The sequence below is a fragment of the Colossoma macropomum genome, unplaced genomic scaffold, assembly GCF_904425465.1.
Source record: "Colossoma macropomum unplaced genomic scaffold, Colossoma_macropomum, whole genome shotgun sequence".
In the NCBI taxonomy this organism is placed as follows: domain Eukaryota; kingdom Metazoa; phylum Chordata; class Actinopteri; order Characiformes; family Serrasalmidae; genus Colossoma; species Colossoma macropomum.
Genome location: NW_023494793.1, coordinates 31,438,328 through 31,458,281, shown reverse-complemented (window position 1 = coordinate 31,458,281; position 19,954 = coordinate 31,438,328). Strand labels below are relative to the sequence as shown.

Sequence of the window (19,954 nt, the reverse complement as noted above, 5' to 3'; positions counted from 1 at the left end):
TGTTTGTGTGTGGTAAAGGAAGTGTGTCTATATGTTGTGGAGGGGCCGGGGGGGGTTAGATTGGGTAGTATACATGAACTTATGCCAACAGCCTTCTGCTGTACCCTTCCTTGTTTCTTTTCATGCCCTCCTGCTCTCTCACTTTCCCTCTCAAACACAAACACACACACAGAGCGTGTGTGTGGATTTGAATATCTGGATGAGGGTGAGGGAGAGCAGGTCACAGCTGGAGAAAGGTTTGTGGATCGGTCATCCACACACACGCTCTGCCATTGTAGCTGAAACAGACGCAGACATGCATGCACACAGTCTAACAAATACTCACATTGTCCATTTGTTTCCAGCACTGTTCCAAATACTGCTGGGCTTTCCGTCCCTCCTGAAGGTGCTGTGAAACGGACAACACATTTTTAAAACACAGGCTCAAGAGCAGAGCTGGAGCAAAATACTGGTTTGCAGATGAATATTTATCATATCAGCAACAAAGCAGCACTACTTAAAAGGGCCCATTTTTCCTCTTTATTTTTCTTCTAATGTTCAGTTATATATCATGTACCAAAAACAGTCGTAATTTATACATGACCATTTTCAAAACTCTCTTTATCCCATGCAATTAAACAGACTATTTTTGTTACTGTGCCTTTAAGACAGATTTGCAAATGACCTCTGTTCTGACTGGCTGCCATGTATTATGCCTCATTTAATAACCAGGCTGAAACATTTCCTAACTTTAATGTGAACGGGAGAAGCTAAACTGACATATTCTGAATGGCTGGTATGTCAATTTGTTGGTTTTTGTGACATCACATGAAAATGGGCTGTTTTTGCAGCTTAGTTGCCATACGTGGACAAGACTGGAGAGTGAGCGGTATATTTTGAAACAGTTACACTACATCAAACTCTCATTTCATAAAAAATGCTTTTAAAAATCGTGTTTTCCATAAAAATTAGTTTTTCCATGACACAAGCCCTTTTACGGTGTGTTTATACATGTGAAACGGGCAAATACTTCTGATGTGAAGAAAACAGTTAATTTCCGAGGATGGCGCATTCTCATATGCTGGTCTTTTTAAAAAGACTACTATGCTGTAGTTACCACCTTATATTGTATCTCCTGGACAGAGTCTCCCAGAATCCTAGATCTGGTGCTTCTAGAATTTCGGGAAACTCTGCTTTGGTGCTACTATATATTTACAATATATTCAAAGATTTTTGCCATTTAGGTTTAAAAAAATGTAACAATTTCAAACTGGAAACTACTGGAGTCTTCAATTTTAGACAATATTAAATTATATCATTCAATATTATTGGTTATCAGAATTTTTAGCTCTTAAAAATCTGCATCCATTACAAACGTTTCATATTGGTCACATCCTAGTAAAAAGGCTTATGTTTTGCACTGTATGACAGAGATACTCACATGTTTTCTCTCTGCCTTCAAGTCCTGCGAGTATCTCATCAGCTCTCCATACACCCTGTGACCCATCTCCTCAGCAACGACCTCTCGCTGACCCGCATAGTCATTCAGCTCATTTAGTATGGCATAGAACGACAGGCATGACGTGAACCTGCAAAACAGAAACACACGTTCACTCAGACACTCAGCACTTTGGTCTTGATTTATTATAATAAAACCTTACATTCAAAAACAGTACTTTTAATCAGCATAGACTTCCTCATTTTCCCCAGGTATTCGAGCCAAGTAGTCTAAATGTCCAGTATACTGGACACTGAATATTATATATTTCCCAGTAAACAAAAAAATAATTCATACACTTATATTTAGCACGCAGCAGACGTAATGAAACATTCATAACAAAACATTTTTTGTTTTTGAAATGCTTAGTCTTGGGACTGAGTTGGTTAAAACAATGGTTCAGCCAAAATTCAGATTTATATTGCTGGGCTTTTTCCCTCTACTCCAAATGAAGGCAGCGTTTCTAAAGTTTGCTTTTTAGTTTTGCACTTAAAACTACACTTTATGACATGTTGTTATGTAAAAATGAACAAAAGTATGTCACTTAGCTAAAGACAGTAGCAGTAGATGTTTTTAAATGTTTTTAAACCAGACAACAGTATGTAATACTGTGCCAGTAATCACATAAGTTTGAGTTTGCTTAACAACTTGACATAGTTTGAGACAAGTATGTGATGAGCACACAGCTTGCATGATACTAACTGGCAGTAGCAAACCATAACAAGAGACAAGATGCCCTCATTTTGTGCCATAAAACCTCTACTAAAATGCTAGAGCACCACGGGATTCTAGCAGCATATTGGCACCAAGCTAATAGTGATTTATTTAACATTTTTTTTGCTGTTCTACACTGAACACAAACATTTGACATTTTTACAGTTTTACAGCAACACTTTCAGTAAAGAACTCTGGCACACAGCTGTTGCTGTCCTCCATTTCTAACAACTGACAAACACACTGTTAGCGAATAATCTGATGTGTTCGCCTTCAGTTTAGCTCCTTAAGTCCTAATCAATAGGAGAGCTCAGTTGGCATCTGTCAAATCCTAAAATCCTAATTGGACAATTTTAAGCCAAAACTTCACAATGAAATAAGAACACTACTACAATACTCACAGCAAGCATGATGATTCTATTAAACAAATATAAATTCAAAATCAGAAACGTATATTTTTATAAGTCATTAGGCCCAGAAGGCCCTGTAGAGCTCCAATGCATAACTAAAGAAGCAAACATCAAACATCAAGCATGTCTTGTCTGGTTGCCTAAATTTTGTGTGGTTTTAATTCCGTTAAAAGAAAGAGAGCACTTCTCAAGCTGCAGAAACTTAGGGTGGCTTTGCAATGCATTCATCAAAGCAGGAATGTTCACTAATGAGGAATCACAAATGATCACTAGCTTCATAAATGATCAAAAGGTGAACCCCTTAGGCCCTACCTCAGACTAGTGGCACAGACACCACTGTGCATTACTTCTTTTTTGTAATATGTGCTTTGGAGAACTGGAGATTGTTGATGTTGACTGATTGCCAAGCAGACAAGCTTGACCTGCTCACTTTATTAAACTACACACATGCACACACATTGCTGTCATGGACAGAGGACAACATCCTGACTGTCTCTTGACAGACATCCCCCCTTTTTGCTTGAATAGGAATTACCACCAAAAGCAAACAATCTCCCCTCCACTGTCCATTCAGCATATCCCCTCACTGTAACAGCACAGGATGGAATGTGCGAGGGACAGAAGTCCTCCATGTCAAATGATGCATATCTAATGGAATTCATTATAGGAAGAGGGAGTCTCCTGAACTGACGCCCAGCCGATACTCCCCGCTGTCTACATCAGCAGTATTATTATGACATTTGTACAGTAGGTACAACCTCACCAAAAGGCTTGGATGAGAGAAACAGACTAATATTGAGTCCCTTTATCTTATTACTGTTCATGGAAACTAGCTTTAAGAACTAGATTTTATTACCAATTTCAAGAAATCTTAGTAAGTAAAGCTTGTTTACCCCATTGGCAGAATGTTTGCTCAATATTACAGAACACTGTTTCTTTTTCACCATGAACAAGTGTGCTGGATTTATTTAAGCTATAAAATGTATTTTAAAAAATGGGCAAAATAAAGCATGTACTTTCAATGTTATGGGTGGGCTTATAAATGGCAACAAGTTATGAGTGCTGTGACAGCAGTAACAGAGCTAAAATGAGCTGCATTCCCTTGTTCATAACATTCCAAGTAAGACTCACCGGGGCTCATCGTCTTTGGATCGCTTAGGGCAGTATTTCTTCACCAGGTTCCTGTTGGATAACAAAAATATTTAAACACACACACACACACACACACACACACACACACACACACACACACACACAATGATTAAACAAATGGTTCAGAAATTACATTCCTGAACATAAACATTTTTAAAATCATATTCATTTCCATGTACAAGAACAAAAGAAGTCAGACTAAACAGTCTGTGTAGTTTACACATCAGAGAGCTAAACTAGGTCAAAGACAAGAGAGAAACCCAACACTATGTTAATTCCCTTCCCTTTGCCCCACTTCTTCCCCAAAACGCTATATTTACAGGCAGTGGGAACGGAGTAGTTCTCTGATAAATGAGAAGCAGCCTTGCTGTGTTTAGGCATGTTCCTCTCCTGAGGGACATACAGTGGGGGTTGGAGTTTGTATGGTACTAAATGAGTTCTCCTCCCCCCACACAGACACCCACTGAGCTGGGCTAATGATGCCTACCACTTCCCTTAAACGTGCTTCCTCTAATTCACTAATAAAAGCAGCTCAGACTGATCACTTCCCTGTGTGATTAATATATAGAGCAGGATCACAGGAAAAACTGCACACCAGTACCTGTGTCAGCAGAGTCACGGCAGTTTCTCATCATGTTTCTTATTAAAGTATACACAGAACAGCCACTTCATTAAGCACAGCTCCTCGTATCTACACTCTACACAATCTACAGTCTTAATCGTAGAACTACAAAGTGCACCTATTTTGTAAGTGGAGCTGATAAAATGGACAATGGTATAAATAGCCATACAGCCATAAAATGGTGAGGTGGTGAGCGGCAAGACATGTAAATATACACGTCTAACTGACGCATCAAACCACTGACGCATACCCTGAATTCTCTATTCTCTCTCCTTCTGGATAAACTTTATGAAAATGAAATGAGTGTCCAATCAGATAGTTGATGTGTGGCACGGTAACCAATTGTGGCACACTCATAGTCACATACTGAGATTCAACACTCGAACGAACACTGAGCAGGAGATAAAACAGTTGATAAAAAGCAAATGTATTCAAAGCATGGGACGTTTTCATGGGACGTTAAAAAAAATAATTAGGCTGCTGTGGGGCACAGAAATGGTCTACAGCAATACACACACTTTCCCTCTTTGCATCAACCTGCTTGTGTTTTAACAACACGCCCCTAAAACGTCCATGCTGGCGAGAGAAGTGATTTGGCTCGCTTCAATGAAAATACATTATTGATTTAAGTTGAACGGCTACTGCAGATTTTGAAATTTATGAATAAAATATAAAAATAAAAACTCTAAAACCAGCACAGATAGGTCTTTACTGCGATCAAGGTCAGATATTGTTATTATTTTTAGCAACTGCAGTTTAACAGTCCTGAAATCTGGAGGTACTGTTGCATCCTCAGTAGCCCCACTCCCCAGGTCCCTGATTAAATGTGATTATTTTAATAAGATTCATATTTTCTGCATAAATTGGAAATCATACTGCATTTACCTGCCAAACCATCATGCATTTCTGAGTGAAACACATGTTTCTCTCAACGACAGGTGGGAAAGGTGGGAGGTGAAACATTATTGGTTAATATTTTTTCATTTTTGCTGGTGCACTATGACATTAAATGACACACTACGACTCATGTTTTCAAGGCAGGCAAGTCACTACACTTTGATCAAAGATTATGGGAAAACAAGAATGGTGTCTTTTAAATATGATATAATGAACTGTGTAATGAATAACTGTACATAATGAAATACATAAAAAGAGGTCAATTTTAATTCCAAATACTGTGACTCTAAATTAAAGTTCAAAATAGCGTAAGAATTTCATTTTTGCCAAAAAAAGGACACAGCCTTACTAAATATTATTATAATAAATAACCACCCAAAACTGACGATCAGATCAATGTATCATCACACATCAATGCATTTAGCTACCACCTGTACGAACACATTTGTAATCTTAGTGTAATTTGAAAGCTCCACATAATAAACCGTATCTGGAAGACGAAACCCAGAAAACAATTAACGCTCTACTTAACATGACTGTAGCCTTCACTACTGCAATGTTTGTTCTAATGAAGTGTAAACCTCTATCAAGGACAAATAAACACTCATTCTCGTTATGAATGCTATTAGTCTCAGTGTTTCCCCATCATGCAAATTCTCCCAAATAAACAACCTTGAGTCCACTATCATTCACTGTCCCTCAAAGGGGTACGGCATGGTGTCATTTCAGGCGTAGTGGTCAGTTTGTGTCATGCAGAGGCTTGTCAGACACCTCTTGTGTGTTGTGGTGCTACAACACAACCATCATAGAGATTACAAGGGGTGAAGCGGGACTCCACTGCTGTATCCAGGCAACAGCGTAGCACGCAGAGGGAGCGCAGGGAGGCCCGGCTTACTTGGCGGTGGGGTTAGTGGAGAGGAGAAAGAGAGGAGAGGGGAGGCCACAGCTGCTGCTCAGCTCATGTCCTGAAGCAGATTTATGGCATGTGGCCGATTCTCAGTTTGATTTTTCATCACATTCACAATTCCCTCCCTCCAAGGGAAAATGCTCAATGGGCTTTTAGCATTTTGAAGCACCTTATGGTATTAGAGTATGCTATAGAGTGAATCAATACTATGGTTTGAACAGCATGGTAACTGCTTCAGGCAGACCATTCTGACTGAATTACATGTATAAACCATTAGAAATATACTCAAGTTAGGAATATAATTTCTGCATTGTGGTATGTGACTCTCATTCATGAAAATAACAGGTTAAATTAAACAAATAAAATAAATGCATGGTCTGATTACAGTGTTTTTTTCTTTGCATGTTAACTGCTTTTTTGGCCTCAAGCAAAAAATGCTTTATTAAACATTAAGTTGACCTACAAACTGCAGTGTGCTGAATACGTGCCAGACAGATTTGTAGGAGAGAAACACCCGTTACATGGTGACCTGAAGGAAAGTGGCTAACTGCCACTTTAAATCTTTGGCTGCAGTGCTGATTTGGGAGCCCTTAAAATACATTTTTGAAGGCAAATACCAACAACAAGAGAAGTGGAATTTAAAACGAGGCTGCTGTGCTAGACAAGAACAGAAACATTGACATTATAAATATTAATGAACTGATTCCAGTCAAAATAGCCATACAAGTTACTCATTTTTAGCATCAGGAAAATAGCAGAAAACAGATATTAAAAAATGCCTAAAAGCCTCAACAACATACATATATACACACACATATGCACACACACACACACTTCTGCAGTATTTAGTGTGTTCACTCTTCACTCTTTGCCTTTATTAAAGCTTCCACTCTTTTTGGGAGACTTGCTTTCAGCTTTTCAAAGCTATTTACAGGGATATTTTTCCACACTTCTAAAGTTCAGTCTTAGAAGTTGGTTGCACTTTCTGCTTCTCATGATTCAAGTAATCCCAAATACATTCATTGATGACTTCTGGGTTCTGGGCTGGTCAGTCTACTGTTCTGAGAACACCAACAGTTCTTTTTTTGTCCACTTCCTTTTCTCAGCTTCTTGACGCATCCTTTCTGATACATAGTGTTGAGTCGTCACAGGGTGGAAGGATGGACAGAAACACCTGTGCTTTTTTTAGATCTGAAGCAAGAGTGGAGCTTGATTTTCTCCTCTCTCTCTCAAAGACGAAAAACAAAGTACTGTTTATCTGACTGTGACAGTTTTGGTGGTCTACCTGGTCTTGCACAGTAGTTAGGAGTCCCAGTTTTACTGTTTATATGTCCCTTTTAACATTTTTTTGAACTGCAGTTTGGGAAACTCTTGTTTTTTCACTTTCTTCTTTGAGCTTTCCCTTCCTTACGCAAGTGGAATTCTTTTTATTAAATCTCCCCAGAAATATCTACTGAGACATAAGTAACTTATACGTTACGACTGTTTTGACTGGAAATCAAGTAACTGAAGGGTGGTCTCTGTTTTTGCACAGTACTATAGTTTTTAAAACTGCACTAAATCTCTGACATGCTTAAAATACGTTTTCAACAATAAATATTTAATGAAGGTTTTGCCTTCAATTAATTTGAGTTTGTAAACTTGAGTGAATTAAAAGATCAGGAATCCATCGTCCCTGTACTGATTTATTCAAACGTTAGATAGGAAGAGTGCATGGGCACACACAAGGTAGCCAGTGTGTGTGTGTGTGTGTGTGTGTGTGTGTGTGTGTGTGTGTGTGTGTGTGTAGCGATTATTATTAGAAGACTCACCGCAGCTGTTTTGCATAGGTTTGCTCGATCTCCAGCCGCTCTTTCACAAACTTTGCATAGCGCTCCAGGAAGTCGATGCCCCATTGTGTGTGCTTGTCGAGGTTTTCAAACTGGTCCTATGGGAGGAAGTGAGAGAACACAGAGGAGCATTGAGAGGTGAAGGAGCCTTCACTGGCACTTCTCTGTTTGTGTAAGGCAGGATATATGAATATGTAATGGTCTGTTTGAAGAATACTCATGATTTTGTTGGACAACCACAGACGTGAATCACTGCTGAACAAACTAGAAAACTGCCATTTCAGAATACATTTCAAAGGAAATTGCATGTAACATCAACACTTAGGGATGTAAATCCTTGACCTCAATGATTCGATTTGTCAAAGATTCTGTAGGAAACAACGTATTGTTTGAAGTGTCCTCACTATTTTAAAATAGATATATGCTTTTTTTGGTACTATTCACAATTATTTTACAAAATACTTATCAATGTGGACAGACTATCTTTTTAGACAGTAGCAGAAAACAGAATTCACCAAGCTGTTTTTGGAAGTTTTGAACGCTTTTGTTATTTTTGAAAATAGCCTGAGAGTTTTATTTTGGTCAAAAAAATTCCATATATTTCATTTAATATTATAATAAATCAATAATAATTCATTCTAACATTCCAAAATCAATACGGTTGAATCCCTCAGTATCAGATAATATTTTACACCACTGCTAAGAATATTAGATATGTTTATCTGGTAACACTTCACTGTAGGGTGCTGTTAATAAGGCTATAAGACACATACATAAGTTTGTCATGACAACTGACAAAACCGTACATAAATGTTTATAAATGCTGATTCCAATAGGCATACTTTGCTATAAAAGGTTACATTTGCCAGTTTTGACCAAAGATTAGCTAAAGTAGCCTTTATGACAGATGACGCCTATTGGAATAAGCCTTTATAAACATTTATGTTGGATTATGTCAGTTGTCATGACAAGCTTATGTAGGTGTCATGTAGCCTTATGAACAACACCTTACAGTAAAGTGTTACCATTTATCCTAACTATTTGTGGGTCAGCTCGAATGTTTGACATTACTCTATAACAAATGCCAGTGCTGTTTTGTATATGTGTTTGGGTAGGCATTTATAGAATATGAATATGTTCTTAAGTGCCAACCTACATGCTCTTATATGGTATTACTTATCCTTGGCAAGCACACATGCAACTATGATATTACTCTGTCCACAAAATGGCTGCCTGATGCCAACTTGGTCTAAGCACCAGGCAAGTATTATATCACCTTATTCACAACCAACTCACAGGACTCTGATACAACACTATGCCTGAAATAAACATTTATGTGATGGGCCTGCTTCCGCCTCGCTATGGAATAGCCTAGACACTGTCTGCATCGTTATAATCTATTTATGGTAAAGCTTTCAAGTGCAGACAGACAGAGAGAGCAGGACAGACAACAGAAAGACAGAGAAAGAGAGACACAGTACAGAGACAGAGATAGGGAGGGAGAGAGAGATAGAGAGAGAGAGAGAGAGAGACAGAGAGAGACAGAGAGAGACAGAGACACTCTTTGACTGGAAACCTGTCTGTTTAAACCGAGGGGGATTAAAAGAAGCCACAGGCTGCAGAGCTCTGGCCTCTGTCCAGCCCGGGGCAGTCAGACTGGGTTTCATGATGAGACTGAGGGGAGGAGGTGGGTACAGAGAGAAACAAAAGGACGAAAGAACCAGCGAACAAATGAAAGAGAGGGAGGAGGAAAAAGAGAAAGAGAAAGCAGACTGAAACCCTAAGGCAGCATATTCATAAGTGCAAGCTAGTATTCCCTCAGACAATTTCCCCAGACGTGAGGCGATGAGGCGAGGAGAAAAGGGGAGAGAGAGAGGTAAAGGAAGCTCCCTGTGTACTCTGGGAGTGTGTTCTCTGGCTGTGCAGCTCTGGCACTGTTTCTGTGGGACACACTGAGGTGAAACAGCTCCAGCAGATTTCCTCACAGAGAACAATAGACAGCCTCTCCTCATGTGCAGCATGGATCACAACAACTGAAGCCTCAACGCCACAAACAACACACGTCCACAAATAATTCAGGCTCATCTTGGTCACTACAGCCACTTTAAAGTAGGGAGCGGAAAACTCGCGTCACAATACGCTTTTCTGAGCACATCATGAGTTTTGCTAGCACTTCTAGAACACTGAACAAATGTATCCATCATCTAAAGACTTTATACTAATTATAGAGAGCCTGTAAACAAAAATCAGTGTATAGCAACGTGCAGCCAGCTTATTTTGCCATTATCCTAACTAATGCAATTTTACTAACTGATTGATTTTTCCCTCAGCTTCTTCTTAAACGCTTAAATGCTAAAAGGACTTTCTTAAAATGTAACACTACTATTTTGCTGTCAAATTTAGTCCAACCCAAATTGTTTTGCCTCAACAAGCAAATTTGATTATCATGATTATTATACAAGTTATTTTTCTGTCAAATCATCCTGTCTGTACTTTGAAGCACAACAAAATAAAGATGCATGAAAATTAGGGATACAGAATGATCAGAATCATAAGTGTATAGGCATATATTTGCTTAAAACAAATATCAGCTTCAGTCAGATTCGACTGATATATTTCAAGCTGCTTTTGTATGAATCACTGAAAGAGAGGAAACCCACACCAGCAGGATCTCATGAATGTGCATGTTTGCAGCTACAAATTTAATGTATTTGATTAATCCTCAAAAGAACTGCTAGATTTGATTACAAATATAATCGATAGTGAAATTATTTATTTACTTTACTCCAGAAGAGCAGAACGTTTCAGAGACACTGGGCTACTGTGCTAAAATGACTGCATCTTATTCATTTTACTGCATTTGTAACCCTTTATTGTAACACTTTATAAAATGTTTACAAAATGTATGTCTGCATACAGGCTACACACTAAACATTTTCACAAGAATGACATATCAACAGGCTTCAGTGAACACTGACCTGTCATTTTCATATGACAGATCAGACAGGGTCAATAGAAAAGTGAAAAATTGTTTAAGGCTGTCTGTCAAACACGCTTAATTTGCCTGAGAAGAACTTGCAGGTTGATAATGCTGACACCCTGCACATGTAGGCATTTCGGACCTGGGAGAAAAGGCAGCAGAAGGAGCACTGGGACTAGAGAGAAAGACGAAAAGGGACTAAGGGACTAAGGGACTCTTCTCATCATTGTTTTCAGAGAAGGCCTTCGTGTTAGTTAAGCGCTACTCAGGTGTTAAAAGCCAGTATCAAAGAGGGGATCATTTGCTTTAGTCATGCCGGAGTCGAGCTAGCAGCTGAGAATGACTGATCGGAATCATTAAATAGAGGTTTGAACCCCGATTTAAATTCCAGTAAGAGATCTCTGCAGAAAATCAGGACCAGCCCTGTGCCAGGAGGACAAATACAGACTTGAGAGCAGGAGCATGTCTGAAAGGAAGCAGGCAGTGAACAAACACAAAACACAGCTTGACTCTGCCGCAGTTTTGCCAAGGGCGGACGGGGGACTTTATTCTGGGCTGGTGATGCTCAGAGCAAGCTAGCACGTATGCGTCAGTGTGTTGCAAAGATGAAGGCACTGCACTCGGCTTTGTGTGTGTGAGAGTCTGAGTTAGAGGGAGCGAGAGAGAACGTGTGTGTCTTTTTACAGACGGCCTGTATTATTCTCAGTCCAGTAGGCAGTCGGTGCTAGCCCCTGCAGCTATGGTGGCTGAAGGAAATCACTTTAGCAGCAGACTGGTGCTTCACCCGAGTGGAAAAACAGCTCTCCCACGGCCATCTGCGGCGATTTAACTATCATTTAACTCGAGTGTATATATGCACGCGCACACACACACACACACACACACACACACACACACACACACCATAACTGACACTCATGAGCTTAGAACATTGCGTCACTCAGTCAACACGAGCCGTATCACTAAGACCTGTGACTGCTCCACCCAGCAATACACCTGCTTACACATTCCTGACTCACAACGATTATAGTTCAGTGCTGACTGAAGACCAGCTTGCTCTTCCAAAACCTGAACCTTCCTCATCAGAAAAGCAACAATGAAACTGGTCTGAGGTCAGTTGAAAGTTAAAACAGCAGTCTAATTTGTGTCACAAAATGGCTGAGTCTTAATGCCTAAGGACCAGAATGAGGTCAAAGTGTTTCCTGGTTCAGGTGTGGCAAAACAATAGGAGCAGCCACACAGCTAACCAACCATTCAACTACAAATCTTTCAAAAAACAAAACATCAACTAAAGAACCATATTTGAAAAACCTTTTAAAGTTTAGTCCTCACATATGGTTAAGGTCCATGAAAAAAATGTTCTTATACACTGTATACCTTTGTATAACAAAAGTTCTTTAAAAGACAGAACTCTCAACCTGACACCTGAGAGTGAACAGTTGAGTGGATACTGCATTAAATCGTTACAACATCAAGTTTAAGCAAGTAATTGTGACAGCCATAATAGGTAGAGAATGTTATTAAAATATAGAGAATGTTATTAAAATATATCTAACTATATGGTATTAAAGCACCACAGTTCCTGACAGTTTGGTATTCTCCTTGCTTTGAGCTGAACTGAATTAATACTGAAGTGATGCAGAACTCCAGGAACACACTTTGCTTTACAGACAACCAGGTGTAGAACACAAGATCCATTGAAAGAAAGCCAAAGTTTGACAAGGAAAGAGGACTTAGAGATGAGGTCAATTCCAACGCACTGTAGAGCTGAAATACAGAAGAAAAAAAAACTAAAGTACTGTAAAAGTGCTGGACTGACGGTGAAAGACTACCTCGTACAGCAAACAATGCTGATTGGGCATGCTCCCCCAGTAAAAAGAGGATCCTGTAGCTGTAATCTCTCACTGTAGCCCATCCATGGTGAGGCCTCTTCCCGCCAAGTGAAAATCAGAACCACATTCTCTTTAACTGACATACAAGTTTCTTGACACTTAGAGGCTCATAAAGTACGAGACAACCACAGTCGTGAAAATGCATTGAAAGCTACTTCATTAGCAAACCAACAAATTGGCCTAGCCTGTATGGAAATGCATATTATGTCTCCCGTATTAAAGCACAGAAATAGAAAGTGGTAAAGTCTCAACCAATTGTTATTTTAAACAGTGGTTCATACACACAGATGGCAGTGGCTACTAAATATGCACCGTAAGAAGCACATTTCACACAGCTTTGAGGAAAATTCCAGTCTGTTTGTGGTCTGACAGTGTGATGAAACAAAAAAAAAAATTCCAAGTCTGCCATACTGTTTCCGGTCCTCTGGCTGGCATGCTTTTCCCGAGGGCTACTGTTGAAGCCAGGGGCAGATGGGCATGCTCAGTGTCTCTACAGCTCCGCATCTTACGTCACCTTTCCCTCCAAAAGCCCTGTACTCATGAATAATTAATGCCATGAGCTCATGCAATGCCCGCCTTCCTTTGATGACTGGCATTTATGGTTGCTAGGTGATAGGATTGGCAATGCTGGCAGTCGTTGGATCTCAGCTTACAGACACCTGATAGGGATCTCAGTGTTGACTCCATTGTGGAGCGTTATGGACCCCCTGCTGTGTCAACTCCACAGCACAAAAGAAAGAGCCAAGTGCAGACTCACTTTTCAGCGGCTGGGATGTCCATGAAATGTGGATTTGGAGGGGAATCGAAAGGGGGGGGAAAGTTCCTCTGTTCATAGGCTTCCTGAGAATTTCAGCTCAATCCACAAGCTTTCCGTCCTCTGCTGAGGGATGGTGTCTCTGACATGGGGCTGCTTCCAACGTTATTAGCTTCCCATTTTTCCAAACGTCCTCACCCAACCCCCCCTTCTCTTGCGCAAAGCTGTTTGTTTGTGTTCAACTCTGGTAGGATCATTCCTGTGGCTTGTATATGAAATCTCAATTTCCATTTACAAGGCTCATTTACAGTCCTGAGTGGCTGCAGTCAGAAAGGTGAATGTGAGGCATGCTGTGTAACCCCACAGGCTACAATAAATATCATGACAATTGTTTACAATACAGCCCCATTCAGATTCCATAACAAATATTCACAGGAAATGGGCCAAATCACTCTTCATAATAATTTGTTTAACATGTAAACCAGATCATGTCAAAACTGTACAGAGAAGAAGGAAAGCTGATGTGCTTAAAGATAAAAAGCCACTTCCTAAAACGTAAATGGAGCAAAGGAATTTCATAAACATTGCTAACCAAAAAGATTCTGTGCCATGTGATACAATGCTGTGCAATAATAACATGGTCACTCAACAGTGCTGCGCACATTAGTAAATATAAAAGGTGCTAAAAAGGGGTGTCTGAAGTGACACCACAGATGAACCACTTACCTAAAGAACACTTTTCTGGACAGTATATTGAAGAATAGGGAGAAATGATTAACCGATTAAACAACAAAAACAACTGTTCAACCAAAGCTACTGATCAAAATAAATAAATAAAGAAAGAAATAATAATAATAATAATAATAATAATAATAATAAATTTATTTCCAATAAACAATCATTCCTATCTGAATAGCTGGGCTTATCCTTCAAGTTCGGAAACATTTCTGATTGGTACGCAACAGGTAATTCTACTAGATTGACCTATTGAAAAACAATCAAGCACACAGCTATAAATAGAGGTGTTGGGGACCACTTTTCAACAGGACAACAGCACAACTACAATGATAAACCATATAGAAAGCAAACATCAGCAAGCGTTAAGGCAGGCAAATACTCTTCCATGTTCTCTGATGCACGGTGGTGTGAGGAAATCACACATGGGTGTGCACAACTATCGAGAAGGATGTGGTGGGCGGCCAGAGCCACTGATGAACACTGACCCAAAGCTAGCCCCAGTCATGGAATTAAAGTTTAACTTGGACTGGTAGTGAGCGATAAATATAACTTCAGAACTTTGGAATACAGAACTTGCAGTAGACCACTATTAATTTTTAATTCCACTATTAATTTTTAATTGTTCTTACACAGGGTTTAGTGTGGTTTTGGGCTGTTTACTTCTCATACATGCTTAAACCTGGCCCCAACTATGTTTCACAGTCCATACAGGGAACACTTGTTAAATCTCATGTTGCATTAATAGAGAATTCAGTTGATGTGTGTGTATATCAAGTACTTTACAGTGGCTTGGATCGTGACTCAGCAAGTCAGACTTTATAACCAGATATATCCATTTATAATTTAATGGGCCCTGTCCTTGATTTCCTCCTGACCAGTTAATGATTAATCATCGACTAATGACTGCTGGTTATTGGTCAAAAGAATTTGTCAAAAATTTGCAACCCTATCAAAGAACTAGTTTGTAGAGTTTAAAGAAGCTCCACAAAATTTGTGATGCTATACCAGTACATCCAAGAGCGTAGTGGGTGGTAGTGCGAAGGCTAAATAACCAAAGTAAGCATTACATATTGAATAGCCACAGGCACAAGAGCTGAAATAGATAAAGACTGTTCAAATTCTATAAAATAGATTTAAAACATTTCTGAAAACACAGCACAAACAACAGTGAGTTAGATCTGGGAGACCTGCTGGACAATGGCCCTATCAGGAAAGGCATCTCCTCAGAAGAAAACATCCTTAGGTGGAATAATGACAGGAAGCTGGGTCAAAAGAGAGAGCAGGAGTACGAAAGCCTAACTGGGCTCCACCAGCATGACTAAAGTCAAAGGACAATGCAATAAACAGAGGACTACATCTGCTTCTCTAGTCACGACAGCGTATTCCTCTGCAGAAGCAGGGCCTAGGGGAATGTAGGTAAATGCAAATCATGCTTCGACATTGCTTTGATATCAGGGCTTCATTTGCATAGACATGGTTGCAAGAGAAGAACAGTAATCACAGTCAAACTTGAAGTAGACATTGAATTAAGACATACAGGAATACAGACACAGACATGCTGCATGCACACCTCATCTGGCGCGCTCTGGAGTGGACATGGACGGAAATGTCGCACTGTCAGAACAGCTAGGATCAACTGTACAGGAGCCCCAGGCCAGGCAGAGTTAACTTCAGTTCTGCCAACACCTCCAAGAATCAGCGGCTTGGGAGGGGACAAACATATCTACTCTCAGCTTTCATTTCATGCATTAAACATTAAAATTAAAAGAGGAAACCACATGTTGGGGGCTTGTGAAAGAAGCAGGCTCAAGATCAATCAGAAAATATCAGAAGTATCAGTTAGACTGGAAGCGAATTTCACAGCGGTATGGGTTTCCTCACATTTCGGTCTGTTTTGATCATATTTGCTGCACTGTGAATTAGTATTTTAATGCATTTTAGTTGTGTTACATTGCCTTGGCAAATTCTCATTTTTTTCTTCTTTTTTTTAGTGCAGCTATAGAGGAAATTCCCAGGTGAGGCTGGGGGAGGGGTGGTGAGGGGTTTTTGGCTCTGATGTTTCAACCACATCCTCCCTGCTACCTCCTGGCTAAATCCCTCTCCCCTCTTTTCATCGTCTTCCATGTTCTGCGTGCAGCCTGCATGGGTTTCAGGTTTCACATATCAGCTCCCTTGATGCAGACAGAATAATGTCAGCCTGCAACTAATGACTATTTTGATAAGAGATCAAATCTATTGATGCCTGCATCACTTAATTGATCAAATTTTTTCTTTTGAAAAAAAAAAAATCAAATTTATGTTTATTATAATATTGCAAACTTACTGAATGCATTATTAGCAACATGCCTAAAGCTAAGAAAATGAAGATTTATGCTATCTAAATGTAAATGTTCTAGCCTGGTTTGTCCTTCACCAATGTAAGGGATTCTCACATCGTAAGCAGTTTCTCCACAAAGCATGCAAGCACCTCTGAAGTTGCTGTGCTTATTCTACCATCACTTAACACAGCAGCAATAGAAATTCTACTTCAAAAGATCTGGGACCATTTTCACAGTTGTTTTACAATTGAGAGACCTCAAAACACAATCGTTAAAAAAAACAGACAGGCCTATTTCTTATAAAACTGGTCTTTACTCAAAATCATCTGTACAATGTAATTTCAAGGTAAAGGTGGACCCTTGGCTCTCACTAGAACCAATCATATTTAGTAGTTCTACAAAGTCAAAGATTTAGTAAATGGCAGGACCAGAAAACTCTGCCGATGTTGTTCTTTGCACAGGTTTCTTTTCAGGTGGTCAGGCGCCACAGTCATGCTCAAGTGCCATGCAAGTTCATCTTTCCTAAAAGACCTGTAAAGTGATCCTGCACTTCAGTAGACTTCCATTTTCCACAGGTGGAACCTCAGTCATCTCTGAAATGTTTTTCCTCTTTAAGTGAAGTGATGCATTGAAAATCTAACCAAACAACTGGTTGTTGAAAGCACTGAAAATCTTTTTCCTAATACAAATGCTAAAAGCTGCTCCAGAGACACTGTTGCTAGATATGTGGCCAGAATGCTGACTGGCCAGTAAGAGACAGCAGCAGTGGCAGTAACATGAGGCTCTCAATGGGTAGACGCCTACAGGGAGGATCACATTTGCAGAGGATACAGCAGAGAAACTGCAGGACAGTGGGGGGAGGGGGGTTGTCAAGGACGAGAAGAAATAAAGAAAGCAAATCTTACAATAGTATGGATGGTATTGACTTCAGTCATGAGAGAAAAGCCCGCCCCCCCAGTACATGGTGCTGGTTTCAGAATGAACCAGCCAGATTCATTGATTCATTATCATACCTGACCAGCTACCAAGCCAGCAAACACACTATGTAGTTCTGCTATGAACATGTCTACAAGCTGTTTTTAGCCAAGTTTCCAAGTCAAATGTATTCCATTCAACCCAGTAAGCCTTTGTGCATTTTGTTCTATTGGACCATAAAATAAACATTCTCCAACATGGAGGCTATTCAGAGGTATAAAGTATCCTGTCTCTCAGTGACAAAAGGAAACAGTAAAGTACAACGTCTCGGGCAGTAATCCTTCTAACCTGACAACTACTCTTTTTCAGGTCTGTTTTTTTGTAAAATAAGTGTGTCACCCTCATGTTAATCTCCACCACAAGACACTTTCCCACATTCAGTATAGAACTGTAAGAGGACCACAGTTCATAGTGGAATCTTTACACTAGGGATGTACTGAATATTTATTATAAAATAAAACTATAAGTCCAAATGACTGCAGACACCTGATCATGCAACGTTTCCTATGAAATCACGAATATTAATAGGAAGTTTGTCCCCACTTTGCTTTTAGCCTTTACTTATCTGGGAAGACTTTGCATTAGATGTTGAGAGATTGGTGTGAGGATTTGATTGCATTCCGCCACAAAAGCATTAGCGTAGTCAGATACTTATGTTGGATGATCAGTTCTGGATCACAAACTTCACTCTGAATCATCCCAAAAGGTATTAGGGGTGGTCCGTTTTTCCAGAGAATGCAGCTCAACTACTTCACAGCCCAGTGCTGGAGAGCTTTATACTAGAACGTACCAATATAGAATAACTGAATTTTTCTTTCACATACAAGTCTGCCTATTCTGATACATGAACATTTATGACATTTACAAAATGTAATATGTAGTCAAAGAGGGTTACAAATGCAGAAAAAGTAAAAAGAAAGCAGACATTTTAGAAAAGCCCAGATTCACCTAAGCGCTCTGCTCTGCAATAGTACAATAAAAACATAATCAAGTATCAGGCTGAAATATTGGCCAAATTTTAACATCTGCTTTCTACTGGCAATGCTTTCTAAGGAGATTCTACAAGCTGTGTGCGCGCAACTGAACATGTGTCAGCATTTGCTGCACCTTAAACTAGTTGAACTCATTAATTAGAAGAGGTGCCTGGATACTTTTGGATATACAGTGTATTCACAATTATTTCCCTGCATATATAACATAATGCAACAACAAATATGAATCTTCTGATTACATGAAGAGAGATACATAACCTATTTCACCAAAAGGCTAAAGAATATCAGCCAGCTGTACTTTACACTACATGAAGATGATGCAAGAGCACTCATATGCATGCAGCATAAAGATAAGACAGTCCCCCTTTGTCCTCTGAGGATGGCCTGTTTGCTGAAGCAAAAGTCTGAAGCTGAAAGTGATCACCGGAAACGGCACCGGGAAGACCTCAGGAGAGGCCGCTGGATAAACACTCGCTCTGTGGTCCCTCAATCTCAGTTCCAGGCAGTGGCATTAGGCCATGAGAGAGGAATAGAGAGGGAGTGAGGGGGGCTGAGCAGAGTATTTCACTGCCTGAAGCACAGTACAGACTTACAGCACTTCACAAAAGTCACATGCATGTCATATCCAGCTCAAACCTCGCCCACTTCAACAATCTGCCCTTGGGTCGGGAACTGAACGGCAACAGCCATGATCAATTACTGAAACCACGATGAAGCATGAAATGTCACACAAACACTGCTTTTGAGATTCTGTGAGAGTGTGATGATAAGGAGCTGTTAAACTAACTGAGAACAAGACAATAATTACAGCATCAGATGGAGAAACTGGCTTGGGGAATGCAGAATTTACCTTTTCTATCTGACAATGACATGAGTAAACTGAACAAGTCAGTGACAAGAAAAAATAAAATTTATTTATTTCCAAAGATCAAACTACAAAATCAGAACAAGATTACCACAAGAAATGCTTGATAAAAAGGATTTACACGCACTGGTATTCCAGTAAATGGAAGGAAGTGGGTAGTGTTTGATGCATTTATGGTCATAGGGCATGTTTAGAAAGCAAAAGCTACCACCATGGTCACAGCTCCAGTACCACAAGGGCTGTGAACAACAACTTTTTATGACAGTAAGTGACCTAAATGGCTCATATGCCCTCATACGCACTCCAAGAACAAAAGAAAATGCAGAGGGAGTACAAACTAATAGGTCATTGAGTCAGAGGCTGCACATTATTCTTATAACTCATAATACTGCAGCTCCTCTGTTTCAATAAAGACTTTATTGAAAGGGTCCA

General features: G+C 39.7%; 1 protein-coding gene across 3 annotated transcripts in view; it reads right to left on the bottom strand.

The window, feature by feature from the left end:
• fnbp1l (formin binding protein 1-like) overlaps positions 1–19,954 on the bottom strand; it is a 52,455-nt gene that overhangs the window by 13,522 nt on the left and 18,979 nt on the right. For all 3 annotated transcript variants that reach the window (XM_036579179.1, XM_036579176.1, XM_036579177.1), the window contains exons 2-5: positions 7,991–8,106; positions 3,733–3,783; positions 1,421–1,568; positions 326–388 (exon numbers count right to left, since the gene is read on the bottom strand). In XM_036579179.1, the coding sequence (XP_036435072.1) occupies positions 326–388; positions 1,421–1,568; positions 3,733–3,783; positions 7,991–8,106 (378 nt within the window). The remainder of the gene's footprint in view (positions 1–325; positions 389–1,420; positions 1,569–3,732; positions 3,784–7,990; positions 8,107–19,954) is intronic.